General features: G+C 47.8%; 1 protein-coding gene across 4 annotated transcripts; it reads right to left on the reverse strand.

Annotated features, from left to right (window-relative positions):
* Positions 1-353: 353 nt before the first annotated feature.
* INO80C (INO80 complex subunit C) lies at positions 354-17397 on the reverse strand. Of its 4 annotated transcripts, none has more exons than XM_027577173.2 (6): positions 17038-17397; positions 7261-7371; positions 6109-6220; positions 5134-5201; positions 1831-1927; positions 354-712 (listed from the first exon to the last, which is right to left on the reverse strand). In XM_027577173.2, exons 1-6 carry the CDS (start codon positions 17191-17193, stop codon positions 699-701), a joined length of 558 nt encoding a protein of 185 aa, XP_027432974.1. In that variant the 5' UTR covers positions 17194-17397; the 3' UTR covers positions 354-698. The 4 variants fall into 4 exon arrangements, with proteins under 4 accessions (XP_027432974.1, XP_027432975.1, XP_027432973.1 ...); XM_027577174.2 differs by lacking the exon at positions 1831-1927 and adding an exon at positions 2981-3074; XM_027577175.2 differs by lacking the exon at positions 354-712 and adding an exon at positions 2981-3074 and having other exon boundaries at positions 1902-1927.
* Between the last annotated feature and the right edge of the window lie 248 nt (positions 17398-17645).

Below are 17645 nucleotides of genomic sequence, written 5' to 3' on the forward strand. Positions count from 1 at the left end.
GTGGCTTACATAACAGACACGTATCTCTCTCGGTTCTGGAGGCTGGAAAGAGGCTGGCCTGGTGCAGCGGGGAGAGTACTCAGCTCTTTTCTTCGCCAGTCCCAATCTTGGACCTCCTCCAAGCATTCTGATAAAAAAAAACAAAAAACAAAAAACAAAAAGAACTCAAAAAACCTAATCTGCTCTAAAGTACGAGTCACCAGGACCAGGAATAATCCAGCCCTGATGTCAGGATTTGCTGTAGAGTCTTTAAATGGGTAATAAGGAGTTCACAACGTTGAAGCAAAAACTTGGGGAGGTATGTGGGTTAAGTTAAAAGCACAATTTTATATTTTCTTATCAAACAACTTTACTTTAGGCAACAACTGAAGTATAATTTAATTCAACAGGAAATATCACACTTGGAGGGAAAACATAGAAAAGAAAAAAAAAAACTGAAATTAAAGCCAAACATTCTTTCCAAGGCACAGCACTGACATTTCCAGATTGACAGCAGAATGAGTTTGTTTCCATGAAACAAAATCATGAGTCCAAAGTCTGCCTCTGAAACAGTCTTCCACTCATCCCCACTTCTCAAGGCTCAGGGAACGATGCTTGTGGCCTTCCTCAGGGCCAGGTAGCCAGTGACGACGTCAGAGGGCAGCCTCCGGATGTAGGAAAACTCTTCGATGGTGCTGAACCGCAGTTTGCTCTGGGGGTCAGTGTAGTTGGCCTGGGTGGGAAACCGGCACAGAGAAAGGCAGAACGTTGGTGGTCGTGGTGAATATTTGAAGTTCAAGGTTAAAAAATTTTTTTCTATTTTACTTAAAGTATCTACATTTTGTCTTACTCTGTCACCAAGAACACTAAATTGCTCGTTTTGGCAAAGACTTGTTAATCTTCCCAGACTTGAGAAATACTTCAGGGTACAGACAGGAGGAAGAGGAGTAACCTCGTCAGCACTAGGACTCTTCTGGTGGGTGCCGCAAGAGCTACAGGCAACAGGCCCCAAACGGAATTCCTGATGATCGTCCCTCCCTGGCCCCTGCCTTCAAACTCCCACCCGCTCCGACAGAGGTTCCAGCTCCATCCCCCAAGGTGGGACCAGGGACTTGCCAGGCACACCTGCCCCTCCCTGTTACACCCCGCTTTGGAGCGCTCTCCTGCTCCACGCCCTGCCCACGCCACTCCCATGGCTCCCTGGGCTACACCGCAGTGCTGATGGGCCACCCACCCCCACCCTCCCACTGGAAGGGACTGCCACCCCACAGCTGCAACCAAGGTCATCTCCACAACTTGCACTTCTGATCGTGTCATTCCTCGGTGGGAAGTCTCTCAGTAGCTCCTCTCAAGTCCTCAGCATGGCTCCTCAGACCCTGCAAGCTGGCCTGGGCCCTCTTCCTTCCCAAGCCTCTTCCTCAGCCACACGTCCCCACTCCGGTTCCAACTGCCCTGGTAATCAGTCCCTCCCTGCATTCATGCCCACTCGCCCTTCCCTGGGGAGGGGCCACTCTGCTCCCTAATGGCCTGCTCATCCTTCAGGGCTCAGCCCCCAGTCATCTCATCAGGGAAGCCTTTTCTGCTCCCCCACTCTCCCCACATCTGTCTCCTGTAGAATGCTTCTGTCTCTTGCTTTCACGTTTATTATCTGCATGACTCTAAGCAAGGTCTAGGCTGAGAGGCTCCATGGGACAGGAACCCTGTGGTTTGCTTATCACGGCATCCCTGCTCCTAGTGGAATGCAGAGCGCACAGTGGGCCCTCAGGTAGTGTCTGTACAATGAGTGATGAATGAATGAATGAACGAATGAACAAATGGATGATCGGGACAATCATAGAAAAGAGAACTCACTTCTCACTGACATCAAAATTCTCTTCTGGTCTGTGTTCTCCACGTGCAAAATGGAGGAAATAAATTCCCTTACTGTATACCTCAAGTCAAATGGCTTCTACAGATTTTGAAACAGAAAACATGAGGGTGAGTCACTTGGAACTCCTTTAAAAAATTATAAAAGATGCCATTAAAGTCTAGACAGATAACGTCCAGTTACTGCAATGCAGACCGTCTGTGTGGACCCTGGCTGGGCGGCAGGGCTGTGTCACCGAAGAAGGGAGGGGAGGCCAAAGAAGCAACAGCTGAGGGGAACTTAGTCACAGGGTTCTCACACTCTACAAAGTCCTCAATTCTGCCTCAGGGGATCTTCCTAAGGTAGTTAACATCTGCGTGGCAGGAAAAGGAGATTATTCCTCAAGATTAATAAAGCTCTCCATTAAATAAAACCTTGATCCTTTGGCTTCGTCTAGATCTTGCCTTTCTGTCCCACGTTTCCTTTAATGACAGTAATATTAAGGAAGGCTTAACCAGAACAACAGCCACAAGCCCCTCTGGAGAACTGGCCATAAGGCAGTGAGGTGCGTGGACTGGGCCAGGAGAGGCTCCTCTGCAGCTGCAAGCGGGGGGCGGGGGGGGCAGGCCTGCGCAGCCGGCTTTGATCATCTGGCCTCCAGAAAGGAACCAGCCTCGGCCTGGCTCCATTTCTGTGGCGGCCTCACTCCTACCACCAAACTGTGCTGAGCCGGCCCGCCCAAGTTCAGACCTCACTGCCAAGAAGGCTGCTGAGTAAATAAGGCACAATACACAGATACCCTGGCGCCCACAGAAAGGTCACCAACGAAAGCTTGCACAGACCGGACCTGACCTAGTATTCTGAACAGAAGGGAGGATGCCAAGTGACACCGCAGCGTTGAACGAGTAAAGAACTGCACTCCTCCAGTCTGCCTTCCTCTGGCTCCCATCCCCAGAGCCCAAGCCGAACAAAGGCCACCTTCTCTGCCTTCCCGGAGGGTGGCAGTAAAAGGCTTAAAGGCCTCCCCTGCCGCAAGGTGACAGGCGGTGCTCACTGCTCTCCCCATCTCACCCACAGCCACGGTACTTCCCATAGCTTTGGAACAACGACTGCACACAGGTGGACCCCACCCGCTTCCCTGCCATGCCCACGCACCGCGGCCGGCCCAGGTGCGTCTGGGTAAACAGGAGCGGGGCTTTATTTTGTAATTATGCAACTTGAACTTGCAAAAGTAACAAATGGACATATTCTAAGAAAGAAAGAGAAAAAAAACATTATGAATAAGACTCCAGTCCCCTTTTCCAACCATCTGCCATCCAAAAGTCCTTGCCTTTCCCTGAGGAAACCACTGTACGTGCGCACCCTTCTGGACCTTGTTTGTATATACCCTTACACACATATATAAACACACCAGGGAAATTACCCCACTATTTTTTGTGAGTGTGTGTTGGTTTTTGCTTAGGTGGTAACATGTGCTTATGCTACTTTGCACCTTCAGTAAATGACACATCTTGGAAGTTTTATCCCTGCTGTTACCTACACATCAGGCTCACAGAATAGTATGAAAACATCCCCACCCCACGCCCCGGTTGACTGACCTTTATTGTGTTCCCAATATTTTGCTCATAATCCCATTTTCTCAGAATCATTTCTGCACAAAGCTCCTTGTACGCCTATTTCTCTAGGGGGCGCCTAGAAGGCAAATTGCTGGGGCATAGGCTTTAGCTTCTCTGTCTCAACAGGTACTGCCAAATGTCCTCCAAAGAATCCAGACTAATGTATTCCCACCTCAAAAGGGCCGTGTATTGAGGATATCCGTTTCTCTATGTTGATGATGTTTATAATCAAACATCTTCATTTCTTTTCTGCTGAGGAGTCTTTTTCCTGATTATCAGTGAGACTGAATATCTACTTACTGATCATCTGTATGCCCTCCTTGTAACTGTCCTCATGCCCTTTTAGTCAGTCCTTCTATGGGATTGCCTTTCAATGATTTGGTAGAGTTCTTTGTATATTGAAGATTCCTTAATTCTCACATACAGTGGGGCCAGAGGTTTTAGGTCACGTATGACATGACAAGTCCTTGCCTGTAGCATAAAGGGTCTGGAACAATGCTTCTCGAAGTGATTCTCATGCCTCCTAACATGTGCAAGCCACTGCACTAGCAGATGAGCTGCTTTGAGGCAAGGTATAAAGCTACCTTCTCAGGGAGCCTCTAAGTCTGCCCTTAAACCATGGCTTCTCCAAGGAGAAATGTCCATTTGGGGCTGGAACAGAACAGCTGCTCCCACAGTAGCTCTCCTGCTATAAACAATTATTAAAATGGGTCAGATCGATGAGGTGACTATTTTCAGGCAGGAGAAAAGAGATCGTGCAAGGCCACAACACTGCTCATAAGGGTAAAGTCCCCTCTGAGGTTAGAAGGAGACACGCACCCTGAACGGATGGCAGAAGAACCCACCACATACATACACACACACACACACACACATGTGCGCGTGCCGTGTTACAGTACCTCCACTCTGCCTGTTGTTTTTTACGATCACTATATTTAAGGGTCTATGTTAAAAAGTTTATAGCACAGGGGCGCCCGGGCGGCTCAGTCGGCTAGGTGTCCGACTCTTGATCTCAGCTCAGGCCTTGATCTCAGGGTTGTGGGTTCAAGCCCCACATCGGGCTCCACACTGGGTGTGGAGACTACTTTAAAAAAAAAAAGTCTGTAGTACACGGAGGAGTGTGTGCTCTGCGGAGAAGCTACAACATACAACTGATTCGGAGAGAATAACATTATTTTCAAAAATGTAAGAAAAACTCAAATCTTTCCCAGCATGAAATGTGTATCATTGGTTTAGTCAGTTTGTTACAGAAGTTTGGAGGTCGTACATTTTCATAAAAACGTAAAGCATTTAAATGACATGAATGAGTTTTAAAAAGTGAAATGCCCCGTTTTAGCTTAACTATATTTTTAAAAGTACAATCATCTCTAAAATATGAGAAATTTTTTAAATTTCAGCAGTAAAAAAAGAAATTGTTGTTTCTTTCATGTTATCTCATGTGTTAACAAGCAGAGGAAGCAGAGGTGAAAGCCGGGTCTCCCACTTTCTGGAGCAATCTTCTCTCCGGGCCGCTCACACAGAGGGCCCAGGTTGCGGCCACTCTAAGATAAGCATGTGAGCTCTTCAGCACAAACCCAGTACCCAGGCTCCAGGCAGGGTCAGGGGCGGCCCTTGTCAACACTTTCTAAATGGTATTGTGAAATCTCCTTTCCAACTCAATGCTATGAGACCTAGAGATGGAATTATACTCACAAGAAGACCTGAAACATCAGAATACTTCTTAGCTGGTTTAAAGGAGGGAGGAGCATCAATACTGAAGTCTGGGGGGAGAAAAAAGAAAGAAGATAACTAAGCTGGCTTTAAAATATTCAGATCTCTTTCCTTTTTTTCCTCTGAAAATGCTGTTGGATGATATTTCTGGAATTTTTATTCTGTGATTAAGTCCTCACAGAATTCTCTGGGGAAGTAATGCAGTAGGTCACAGACCACGCGCAGGCTCTGGATCGAGTTCTGCCCTGTCCCTGGGGCCCTTCCACTCCGGCCGAACCACCGGAAAGCTCATCTGCCCACAGGCCACTCTCACTGTTGCAGGCTACACAGGCTGTGGGCGATGCCAAACAGCCCACTAATTGGATCCGAGCATCCGGACACCGGAATGTCCACACCCAGACACTGACTAGCTCACTTGTCACCCATCTGAGTCACCCCCCTGAAAGATGTGCCGTGGGACAGGAGATGGAGGGAACTTTGACCTGTTCTTTCCAGTGAGGTTGAACAGAACACACAACAGTGCTTTACGTGGATGTGAAAATACTGCAGCGTAAAGCATTTACTCTGACACCAATGGCACAGAGAGTACAACAGAGTTACCCTTTAAGATGGTTGTTAGAAACCCTCCTAAATCTTGGGCAATCCTGTTCCTGGAAATACATTTTAAGAGTAGACTCCTGAATAAGAAGTCTGTCTGACAGAAACACCAGTGTTATATCAGGACCGATTCCTCCAGACTAAAATGTGAACAGTGCCACTAACAACCACACATCCATGACAACACAAACAGGTTCAGCACACAGTTATGAGCGCAACGTCTCCTATGCTGATGCACCCCTCCAATCCCTGAGCTACAAGTTGTTTCCTACATTAACGCAAACACAGGCAAGTCACGTAGGTTTGTTACGGTTCCTACTCTGAACATTATAAACACACAGAAGGCTCTAGACAGCTCACAGTTAGGATCGTTCAGTTGCCACGGCAATGCCCTTTCAGAAGCGAGGATCTGTTTCAGATTCTTCCAGGTTCTGTTCTTCTTGCCAGCGACCGCGCCACCATGGCCAGAGTGCTGGAATGAAAGACGTGGAGCAGAAGGAACCGAAATCAGGGGAGGCTATCACTTCAGGATCTGAATCATGCTTATCCCTAATGGTAACACACCCCTCATTCTGTCAGCTCCTTTGTACCCCAAAGGGTTGGGTTTTCTTTAAAGTATTACACTGTACACTTTAATCTTACTTATAAAAACACAAAGCTTTTGGTAGGTAGCCTGTCATGGAGTAGAAATAAAAGGGTTTTTGTGTGTGTGTGTTGTCCTTTTTTATATGTTCATAGATCACATCCTTTATTGGAACTAACTTTAGAGAATTCACTCATGAATTCCCCATTGCTTTGAAAATAAATTTATTGCAAAGTTAGATTTAAACGCATGACCACATCTCTCAACTCCCTTCTGAGGGCTGGTCCCCGCCTGGCAAATTACTGGGGATGCTGGAAAACCCAAGTAAGCCTCAACCACGGCATGGCAAGCCCCCTGGAAATTTGGGGAGTTCTATTCTGTAAATATGATAAAATAAAATGGAAAAGAATACCAAAATCTGTTGCAGGAGCCAATAATACTGTATTTTTAAAACTAATGAAAAACAAACTTCTAATGATACAATATGAATCTCTGGAATTATCATAGCTCTCAAGAATGAAAGGAAGAGTAGCCTATTTCTACTTTACAGCAACACAAGTTAGATTTACTTAAACTAATGAGGAGAACTCCTCTTTTAGTTCATTGTTTTAAGCCTCAGCTAAAACTTACATAAGCCCAATGAAAAGGGATGGTGAACAATTGTGGAAATGACCCACCCTCAAAATAGTATCTTCTAACCAGTTCCATGAGGAGCATCAAAATCCTGGGGAACTGGCCCACTGGGTGAGCAACGAGAAGGGCCCTCCTCCTGCCCCCACCCTCTCCTAACAGCCCCCAGCAGAGAAGGTGGCGACTTGGACTGACAGAGAAAGGGACACCGATGCCACCTGGGCTGCAGGCCCAGCAGGATCAGAGGCTGAGGTGTGGCTGTTTGGTTTTTTCATTTATAAAATACCTTAGAAGCTTACCACAAAGTTTGGATCCTTAAATGGCAATGGCTTGGCAGCTTTTTCCATAGGTCCTGAGCTGAAATCAGAGGGCACCATCTTATTCTCACTCATGGTTTCCATGCTGATACCCTTAAAATATAATGATAGTGAGTCAGTTTCTTCTAGGTGAGGTCCCTAACTCGGCTCCCAACAAGACCGAAGATGATACCACAGGACATGTGAAGGAAGACAGTGCCCCAGAGCCCTGGCAGGTGGCCTGCACCACAGAAGGGCATGCCAGACTGGGAGCAGCACCTGTTGTGCAGAAGCCACAGGAGAGACAGCCAGGACCCCAGCCGCCACGCTTCCCGGTTCCCCCATGTGCCAAGCAGTAGGAATGACTGTCTTCCCTGAGCTGGTTCATTGAACTCTGACAACCGCTGTTACCCCCAGTTTCCAGAAGAGAAAATTGAGGCTCAGGGATATAGGTTCAAGGCCACACAGGGATTACCTCTGGATTCAAACCCAGGTGGGGCCAATTCCAAAGCCCTCACTATCTCCACAACACCACATCGTCCCTACTCCTGCTGATTTTGTCAAACTGTGCCTTAAAACACTGAGACCAAAAAAGGTCCAGCCCCTGGAAGGGTGTCATCAGCCAGAGAACCCAGGCTACAGCTCTTCTGCTCCAGGCGAGCAACTGGACTCAGACACTGAGGGGGAGGGTGCTGCATGGCCCAGGGTCAGCTGGCTGCAGCCAGAGCACCCCAACAAGCAGGCTAATGCTTTAAAACAAAAAACCTTCCAAGTTCACCATCACCAAGAAAAAACAAGCCAAAGTAAGAAATTGCTTCTGATTTTTAATGCAATTTCCAGTCTTCCCAGACTGCGATGAATTATTTTTAATTGATATGTAATTTACATACAGTGAAATGCACAGATCTTTACACTTGTTTAATCCGTGTCTCTATGGAGATACAGAACATTTCTGTCATCCCAGGAAGTTCCCTCATGCCCCGTCCTAGATCAGTACCTTCCACCTCAGGGGCAACCACTGTTGCTGTTGTGATTTCTACCACGCCACTTTTGCCACTTTTACAACTTCATATGAAGGGAATCTGACAGCATGTACTCGTGTTTGGCTTCTTTAGTTCAGCATAAAGTTTTTAAGATTTCTCGATGTTGTTGCAGAGGTCAGTAATTTGTTTCACTGTATGTGTGTGCATTAAGCAGAGCGGTATTCCACTGTATGGATGTACAATTTGTTTATCCATTTGCTGTTGATGAACATGTGGGGCATTTTCAGTCTTCATCTATTATAAATAATGCTGCTGTGAACATTCTGTACCAGGCTTTGTGTGGATCCGTGTTTGCACTTCTCTGGGGTGGAGCGGAATGGGTGCGTGATAGGGTAAGTGTATGTTTAACATTATAAGAAACTGCCAACTCGTTTTCCTAAACGGTGGCCCTCACTGACACTCCTAGCAGCAGTGTAGGAGAGTAGTGTGTGTGTGTGTGTGTGTGTGTGTGTGTGTGTGTGTGTGTGTGTAGTCCATCACCCCCACCCCTGCAGTGACACCCGTGGGGGCTCATGGGGGCACTCACTCTGCTGCGTAGTTCTCTGAATGGTCTCCTCTCAAACCCCTTCCCAGACGCTTTGCCAGGGTCTCTGCACATGGGCCTGTGCGCCTCCTCGGTCCACCTCTTTTGTCTGGCATGCCCCTCAACTCATCCCCCCTACCCTTCATGATCTTTCCAAAGCCCAGCTCAACGTCAACCCTGTGAGAACTAAGAGGCCTCCAATTTCTCAACCTTTTCCCGCCATCCAGTGTTCTGTGTCTCTCTCTCCTGCCGCACTCCCTCCCTCCCTCCCTCCCTCCCTCCCTCCCTCCCTCTCCCAGCCTCCTTCCCACAGTCCCCAGCCCTCATCCGGCACCTTCTTCAGCTGGCCTTCTCAGAGGAGGGGCTCGGTAGTGCATGCCTCTCCAGCACAGGGCGGCACTCTTAAATGCAAGCCTGATGGGGCTCCCCTCCCTCACAGCGGGCCGGCAGGCCCCACGGACCCTGAGATGAGAAACACATCCTGGCCTCCTCTCCAGCCTGACCTTCCACTACACCTCCTTCCTGCAGTTTGTATTTTCTGGTACAAAATCCACTGAGTCATTTTCTGTATGGCACAAAGAGTTTCCCATTGTCCCATTTTCATTTATGCTTTACTAAGATTATTTTCATTGGGATTAGTCCATGTCAGTTTTAATTTTGTAACAAAGATTAGATCTAGCATTTTGTACATAACTAACTTTTATTGCCCTTGTAATTTTTCCTTCGTGGTCCTGGCATTTCTGCCAGGTACACGTATCCTGGGAGGCCCAATTTGATGAGGAAAATTTGATTTTCCCATCACATTTTTTTGAATTTTTTAAAAGATTTTATTTATTTATTTGACAGAGACACAGCGAGAGAGGGAACACAAGCAGGGGGAGGGGGAGAGGGAGAAGCAGGCTTCTTGCCCAAGCAGGGAGCCCGATTCGGGGCTTGATCCTAGGACCCTGGGATCATGACCTGAGCCGAAGGCAGATGCCTGACGACTGAGCCACCCAGGCGCCCCTTTCCCATCACATTTAATCAATAACCCACATTACCTTGCATAGTTTTAGCCAGCTGTCAATGTTATTTTGGGTTGACTAGTGGTAAGACTAATATCTATCATAAATTAGATATATGATGGATAGTTTGTATTTATGTCTTAGTCAAGGAAAAAACAGCAGGGAACAGCAGACCAGAAGAAGGAGAGACCAAAGAGAGAGGTGAGCAGACGGGGGAAGAGAGAGCCTCAGAGCAGTTGCACATCCTGTGTCACGGTGTGGCTTGCTCTTCCATCCCCGTCATCTAACTGGATCAGACTCTACGGTATGTGTATCCTGAGGAGGAGCACAGAAGGAACAAGGGGAGGCTAGAACGCCCGTGCTACTGAACTGAAATCAGAGGTTCGCAGTGTGGACTCGGGCTTTAACACAGCTTAGGCAGAGAAACTGAGAAACAGATACAGAGTATGGGGGGGGGGGGGGGACACCATCCCTATCCTTCCTAGCTCTCTCCATGGAGACAGCTGGAAACAACAGGCACACCTGTGCTCAGATCCTGGTTTCTAAATGTGATTCTCCCAAGAACCACTGATCCTTAAAAAGGTAGCTGGTTCTAGGGCTGGGGCAGGAAAGTACAGGATGAACCTTGTGGTTCGAGAAAGTAAGAAAATAGCTGTATCAGTTGGCTAGGGCTGCCCTGACAAAATACCACAGACTGGGTGGGTTAAACAACAGGCATGTATTTTCTCACAGCTCTGGACACTACAAGTCCAGATCAAGGTGTCGGTTGGCGGGGTTGGTTTCTCCTGAGGCCTGGGTCCTTGGGGCTTGTAGACGTCTGTTTTCTTGCTGTGTCCTCACATGGCCTTTCCTCTGTACACTCCCCTCCTTGGTGTCTCTTCCTCTTATATGGACAACAGTCGCATTGGATTAGGGCTCCACCTTTATGACCTCATTTAACCTTAATTGCCTCTAACAGCCTTATCTCCAAATACAGTAATGTTCTGAGGTATACTGGGGGCTAGGACTTCATATGAATCTCAAAGGGACACAATTCAGTTCATAACAGCACTCAAAAAATGATGGGGGTCTATTAAAGCACAAAGAAGCCAGTTTGGAGAGGTTCCCATGAGCGAAGGACAATTTGAGCAACAAAATAAATAACGCTGACCCAGAATATATAAAGAATTGTTATCACTCAGCAACGACAACAATTTTATTTTAAAAAGGGCCAAGGATTTCAATCAACATTTCTTCTTTTATGGACAGCATAAAAGATGTTCCACATCATCAAATACCACTTCACACCCACTGGGATGGCCACAATCAGACACTTAATAACATGTCAGCAAGGATGAGGAGAAACTGCAACCCTCACATGCTGCTTGTGAGAAAGTAAAAGAGAGAGTGTGGTCACTTTGAAAACCAGTTTGGTGTTTCCTCAAAATGTTAAACAGAATTATCATATGACTTAATAATTCAACTCCTAGGTATCTACCCAAGAGAATTTAAAAAATAAGTCTATGCAAAAACATATGCATATTCATAGAAGTAGTTCCCATAATAGCTAAGACGTGCAAACAACCTACATGTCCCTCAACTGATGAATACGCAAAGTGTGGTATATCCACACAATGGAATATTATCCAACCATAGAAGGGAATAAAGTACTGATCCATGCAACAACACGGATAGCCTTGAAAATATTATAGTAACTGACGGGCGCCTGGGTGGCACAGTCGGTTAAGCGTCTGGCTCTTGATTTCAGCTCAGGTCATGATCTCAGGGTCATGAGATCGAGCCCCTGCATTGGACGCCACGCTCAGAGCGGAGTCTAACTTGAGTTTCTTTTCTCTCCTCCTATTCCTCCCCCTCACACACTCTCTCTCAAATAAATAAATGAATCTTAGAAAAAAAAAAGGAAAGAAAATATTATGGTAATTGAAAGCAGCCACAAAAGGCCACATATTATGATTCCACTGGCACGAGGCTACAGCAGTCAAAGATGAGAGGTGGTCAGAGGCTCAGAGGAAGGGGGAATGGGAGTGACTGCTAACAGGTAAAGGGTTTCTTTTTGGGGGTCGTGGAAATACTATAAAATGAGATGGTAGTGGTGGTTACACAACTCGGAATATACTACAAACCACATAAGTGCACATTTTAAGAGGGTGAATTTTATGGTATGTGAATTATAACTCAATAAAGCAGTTACAAATAAACAAATTTATGGATGAATGAATAAAGCTAGTCTCAAAGTATCTCCCCACAGGATACTTTACTGCAAACAGGAAAACAGTAACTTCGCAGTGGAGAGACCTGGCAGACAATACCTTACCAAGTGCTCAAAGCTAACGTTGTCAGTAATAGAACATAGGCCATCGTGTGCCATGACATGATGCACTGAGAAGGGGACAGCGTCACTTCTGTACTCTTGCCAAGAATGTATTAACCATATCTGATCATGAGGAAATGTCAGACAAGCCCAAACTGAGGAACATTCTATAAAATAAGTGACCAGTACTCTTCAAAAGTGTCAGGTCGTGAAAGATAAAGACCAGAGAACTGTTCTACATAAAAGGAAGCTAAAGACACATGATAACACAACTCGTGATCCTAGAATGGATCCTGGACCCAACCAAAGACAAGAACACAGTCTATGGATTAGGGGTCAGTGTTGCTTCAGTGTTAATTGCCTAAATTTGATGGCTGTACTATTGTTATGGAGGAGAACGCCTTTGGTTTTAGGAAATCCACACTAAAATATTTAGAGCATTTAAAAAAAAAATACAGTGGCCAAGAGAAACCTCTCCCCTGGGGTACGCCCTACTGCTAACCTGACAGCGAATGAGCCAGGGGTTCCACGGACCTCAAGAGGAAGCTACGGCTGGCAGGTGGGTCAGGAAGAGTGACTGTCACCTGCTCTCCTGAGGCTGTGGTTCAGGGGCAGAGGAGGAAGCCTTGCTCACTGGCTGGATGGCACATGAGATGAGCAGGTCTAAGGAAACCGGCCAGTGTCAGAAGTAGCAAAGTGGTCTCTTCTCCAAGGAATCGAGTGATTCATAAGGGTAGCCACGGCGCTACTCCATGAGGAGCAGGCCGATGGGCAGGGACCGTGAGGAGGCTGGCCTATAGGTGGCCTCAAGTACATGAGAGAGAGAAAGACAGCCCTAAGAACTTCGCAGGGAGTATCGCGTCAGAACAGAAAAGCCTGGGGCGCCTGGGTGGCTCGTTAAGCGTCTGCCTTCGGCTCAGGTCATGATCCCAGGGTCCTGGGATTGAGCCCCGCATCAGGCTCCCTGCTCCGCGGGAAGCCTGCTTCTCCCTCTCCCACTCCCCCTGCTTGTGTTCCTGCTATCGCTGTCTCTCTCTCTCTCTCTGATAAATAAATAAAATCTTAAAACAACAACAACAAAAACAGAAAAGCCAGACCACTAGGGACAACTCAGGGGAAACAGGCAGAAAGTGAGAGGTTTCCTGGGGCCAGATACATTTAAGTTTGCAACCTTACTGTTGCAGTTTTTCATAAAGAAAATATGACTGCTTATGTAATGCTTCCATCTGGGAGAAAATACACAAACGGAACTGCTAACGAAGCCAGGGGCCGATCCCAAGGGAGGAATGGGGGAGCAGGCCCCTGGGCCCCCAACAGTGATTACGGAACGCGCCCCGCTGGCGGCCACCATCCTCAAGCAATGGCCTTAGCTTTTCCTCCTGTGAAGGAAGGGCACAGAGACGGCATCTCTCCCTTTCTCTAGATGCCCCTTCCCTGATTCCTAGTGGGTAAGCTCCAAGTGCTGTGTGCACAGTGACATCCCGGGAAGGAATCAGGGCGATCTTGGATGTAGGCCATTCCCAGGCCCCAGGGACAGGCAGGAGAATGCTGGTAAGCAGAAAGGCCTCGCTGAGACTGGGGAGGTGGTGCCGCCCCTGAGGCCACCGAGAGAAGCAGGTACCTCAGCAAGTGTATGTGGGCTGGGAGGTCTGGGAGCTCTGCCAGGGGAGAGGATGCACCGTCAGACAGGTGCATCTGCTGGGAAGAAGGGGAAGGTGTGGGAGAGTGTCAGAAGTCTGCATCACCATTCCGGGCAGCAGGCCGGAGAAGAGGCAGCAAGGGCATGGAGAGGATGCACGCAAGCACTGAGTTTCAAAGCGGACCCCTCCTGCTCATTTGGTCCCTCCATCCCCCCTTGTCAGTAGGGTTGGTGAGGAGCCACGCGGAAGAAGGGGCAGAGAAAGGAAGCCATCCCAACAAGAACTGAGTGGCTTCATTCCAGAGCTACCTCCTGCCTGTGAAATAGGACTCTCTTCCCTCTCAGACCAGGATCTAAAAGAACACCGCCCTCTGGGCCCAGAACTGTGTGTCGTGCCATTCCTTCCTCCTCAACCCCACCCTGCATGATACCGCACCCTCTTTCCCCACCCTGGACTTCAGCCGTGCTGAGACCCTGGTGCCTATTACCGAGGAATGAGAGGGAGCGGCCTTCAGTCAAAGGGAGGATCAAGTCTGTGAGGCTGGAGCACAAGAAAATAAAATTTTAAATGATGTAGTTTCCACATTTTTAAGCCACTGTTAACACTAAGGGACTTTATGAGATGAACCGTCCCATCCCCGACACACAAACACCCTATGAAGAAGAGAGAAGTAATGCTTAGCATTCAGGGCTGTCCCCTCTTTGCAGCTTGAGAAGAGATGATGCAAGTCCCAGGGAGGAGAAACCTGGCCCTATCAAAGCAGCACCTGCCTGCCTCTAACAGAGACTACAGTCAACAAGGCCTCCGCTCACCAAATAAACAGCTTCGTTTCTCCAGACAGCAACCTGCATAACTGACTCAGACGTGAGGATAGCGTGGTCACAAAGAAGGGAGACAAATGTCCTTTGTCTTGTCACTGGAAAGTCAAATGCCCAGTTACATCGACCTAGCAGTATTCTAGAATAAAATCACTGAGCCTAATCTAGAAATGCAATGTTGTAGTAGGGTGACTTAAAATAGAATTGTGAGAAGCAACCTAAATATTCGATAAAGTCAATTAAATAAGAGCACTCAATTCCTCGAGAAGCCTGTCAACATAGGGAGATTCGTGAAATAACGCTGAGTGAAAAGCAGGGCTCACAATGTTATACATCGAGGACAATAATGAAAAACTACCTCCACATAGAAAACACCGCTCAGTCGTTAAGTGTCTGCCTTCAGTTCAGGTCGTGATCCCAGGGTCCTGGGATTGAGCCCCGCGTCGTGCTCCCTGCTCCGCAGAGAGCCTGCTTCTCCCTCTCCCATTTGCCCTGCTTGTGTTCCCTTTCTCACTGTCTCTGTCAAATAAATAAATAAAATCTTAAAAAAAAAAAAACCCACAAATTATAGTAGTTGTCAGGGAAGAAGTCGGTGACTTCTTATGTCCACTTTAAAAACAGGAAAAGGGGGGGGGTGCATGGGTGGCTCAGTTGGTTGAATCGGACTCTTGATTTCAGCTCAGTTCATGATCTCAGGGTTGTGAGAACGAGCCCCCCATCAAGCCCCCCATCGGCTCTGTGCTCAGAGGGGAGTCTACTTGAGATTCTTTCCCTCTGCCCCTCCCCTCACTGTGTGCATGCGCATGCTCTCTCTCAAAATCAATAATTAAAAAAAATAGAAAAAAGGAACTTCTAAAACTAACATTATCATGATTTTTTTTAAAGCTGGGGTAGGGGCACCTGGGTAGCTCAGTCAGTTAAGGATCCGACCCCTGATTTTGGCTCAGGTCATGATTTCAGGGTCCTGGTGTGGAGCCCTGTGTCAGGCTCCACACTCAGCTCAGAGTCTACTTGGGATTCTCTCTCTCTCTCTCTCTCTCTCTCTCTCTCTTCTTCCGTTCCCCCCCCCACTTGTGTGTGTGTGGGTGTGTGCATGTGTGCGCACTCTTTCTAAAATACATAAACCATAAATCAAATCTTTAGAAACAAAACAAAACACAGAGGTTTATTTTAAGAACTAAATGAGACAGGGGTGGGGCGCCTGGGTGGCTAAGTCAATTAATTGTCTGCCTTCCACTGGGGTCATGACCCCAGGGTCCTAGGATGAGTGCTGCCTGGGGCTCCTTGCTCAGCAGCGAGCCTGCTTCTCCCTCTCCTTCTGTCCCTCCCCCGTCATGCTCATTAAAAAAAAAAAAATACATGGGGCGCCTGGGTGGCTCAGTCGTTAAGCGTCTGCCTTCAGCTCAGGTCATGGTCCCAGGGTCCTGGGATCGAGCCCCATATCGGGCTCCCTGCTTGGGCGCGGGGCGGGGAAGCCTGCTTCTCCCTCTCCCACTCCCCCTGCTTGTGTTTCTTCTCGGGCTGTCTCTCTCTCTGTCAAATAAATAAGTAAATAAATAAATCTTTAAAAAAAAACAAATAAGATGGGGTACCTGGCTGGCTCCTTTGTTGGGAGTTTGAGACTCTTGATTTTGGGGTTTGAGCCCCATGTTGGGTGTAGAGATTACTTAAAAAATAAAATCTTTAAAAAAAATTAAATGAGATAGTACTTAGAAAGTGTTTAGAACAGTGCCTGAGACAGTGCTTTTATTGCTTGAAATAAAATGCAGGAGCTGAAAAAACCAGTAACCCAACCAAACCACTCCTCTCCAGAAAATCCTTTGTTGTTATCGTGGAGCCTACATTACCCAGAGCCACGAGGTCTGTGCCAGGCACTGTGCTCAGGGCTTTCCGACCATGATCTCAGGGAATCTTTTTACCAACTCCATGGAGTAAGACCAAACCACTTTGGGACGGGGAAACTGAGTGTCGACAAAGCACTTTTCTGAAAATGAGGGAAGCCATCAGTTATCAGTACATCTTGGTATTCCTCTATTTAGCACATTAGGGCGCCGTGCACCTCACGGACACTCGGTACACATCTGTAGAAAGGCTGATTTATGCTTGACTGAAACTCACAGAAAAGTCCTGCGCCTCAACCTAAACGCGACGGGAGGGGACGATCATTCCACTAAGTCGGTAATAACATCCCCACCTCTCCTGCTCTCAAGGACAATGCGACGCGGGTGGTGCTTGAACCAAAGCCCACTTGTCCACATTAGGGAAAAAATGTTTCACTTGCACCAGCGATCCACACCCACCGCAGCCAAGACCTCAAGATCCGGCACTTTCGCCATGCCCCGCCCCGCCCTGCCCTGCCCTGCCCTGCCCTGCCCGGAGCACGCGCCCTCGCTCCGCCCCGCACGGCCCGCGCACGCGCCGCTAGACGAGCCGCAGCGTACCTGCGTAAAGCTGGAGGAGGATACTTTTTTTTTCTTACTAGTGCTGTAACCCCCAGCGCTGTTGCCGTTGTGGGAAGGACTGGCTGGCCTCTTCTTGCTGTTCCGGGCTATCCCCGGAGTGGAAGTGGTGGCCACAATTGGAATTTGAGCCGCCATTCCTACCCTGAGTCTTCCTCCTCCCCCGCCCCCACTTTCTCGGTTGCAGGCTTAGGAACTTCCGGCTCGCCCTTACTTCCGCCTTCAGACGCGAAAATCCGGCCTGGACTCTCAGCGCGTGCGCGGGTTTCTTCGGCCAACTCTAAAAGGCGGAGGTCGGAGCAGTCCAATCCGTGGAGGCCGGAGGGTGTCAGCCAGGCGGTGTCCTGCTCCTCAGGCTCTCTGAACCTGGGCACGTGCTAGGAAATTCGCCGTGATTGAGGAACAGAACATTTCGTGATCTTTTTTCAAACGCTGGATTCTTTTAAAAATTAATAACTGTGTTGTCTTTTCTCACGTTAAGTCAGAAGACTGATCACTTTTTTTTTTTAAGATTTTATTTATTTATTTAAGAGAGAGAGAGAGAGCAGGAGCACAAGCAGGAGTGAGAGAGGGAGAAGCAGGCTTCCCGC

The sequence above is a fragment of the Zalophus californianus genome, chromosome 14, assembly GCF_009762305.2.
Source record: "Zalophus californianus isolate mZalCal1 chromosome 14, mZalCal1.pri.v2, whole genome shotgun sequence".
Classification (NCBI taxonomy): domain Eukaryota; kingdom Metazoa; phylum Chordata; class Mammalia; order Carnivora; family Otariidae; genus Zalophus; species Zalophus californianus.

Bases quoted from the DNA above. Each gene is read 5' to 3' on its own strand.
- INO80C (XM_027577172.1), bottom strand. From the start codon at position 17,193: ATGGCGGCTCAAATTCCAATTGTGGCCACCACTTCCACTCCGGGGATA. The intron at 6,221-7,260 runs GTAAGCTTCTAA...CTTTCATTCCAG, and splicing joins TTAAGGATCCAAACTTTGTG to CACTCTGGCCATGGTGGCGC. The intron at 5,202-6,108 runs GTGAGCTGTCTA...TTCTCCCCCCAG, and splicing joins GCAACTGAACGATCCTAACT to ACTTCAGTATTGATGCTCCT.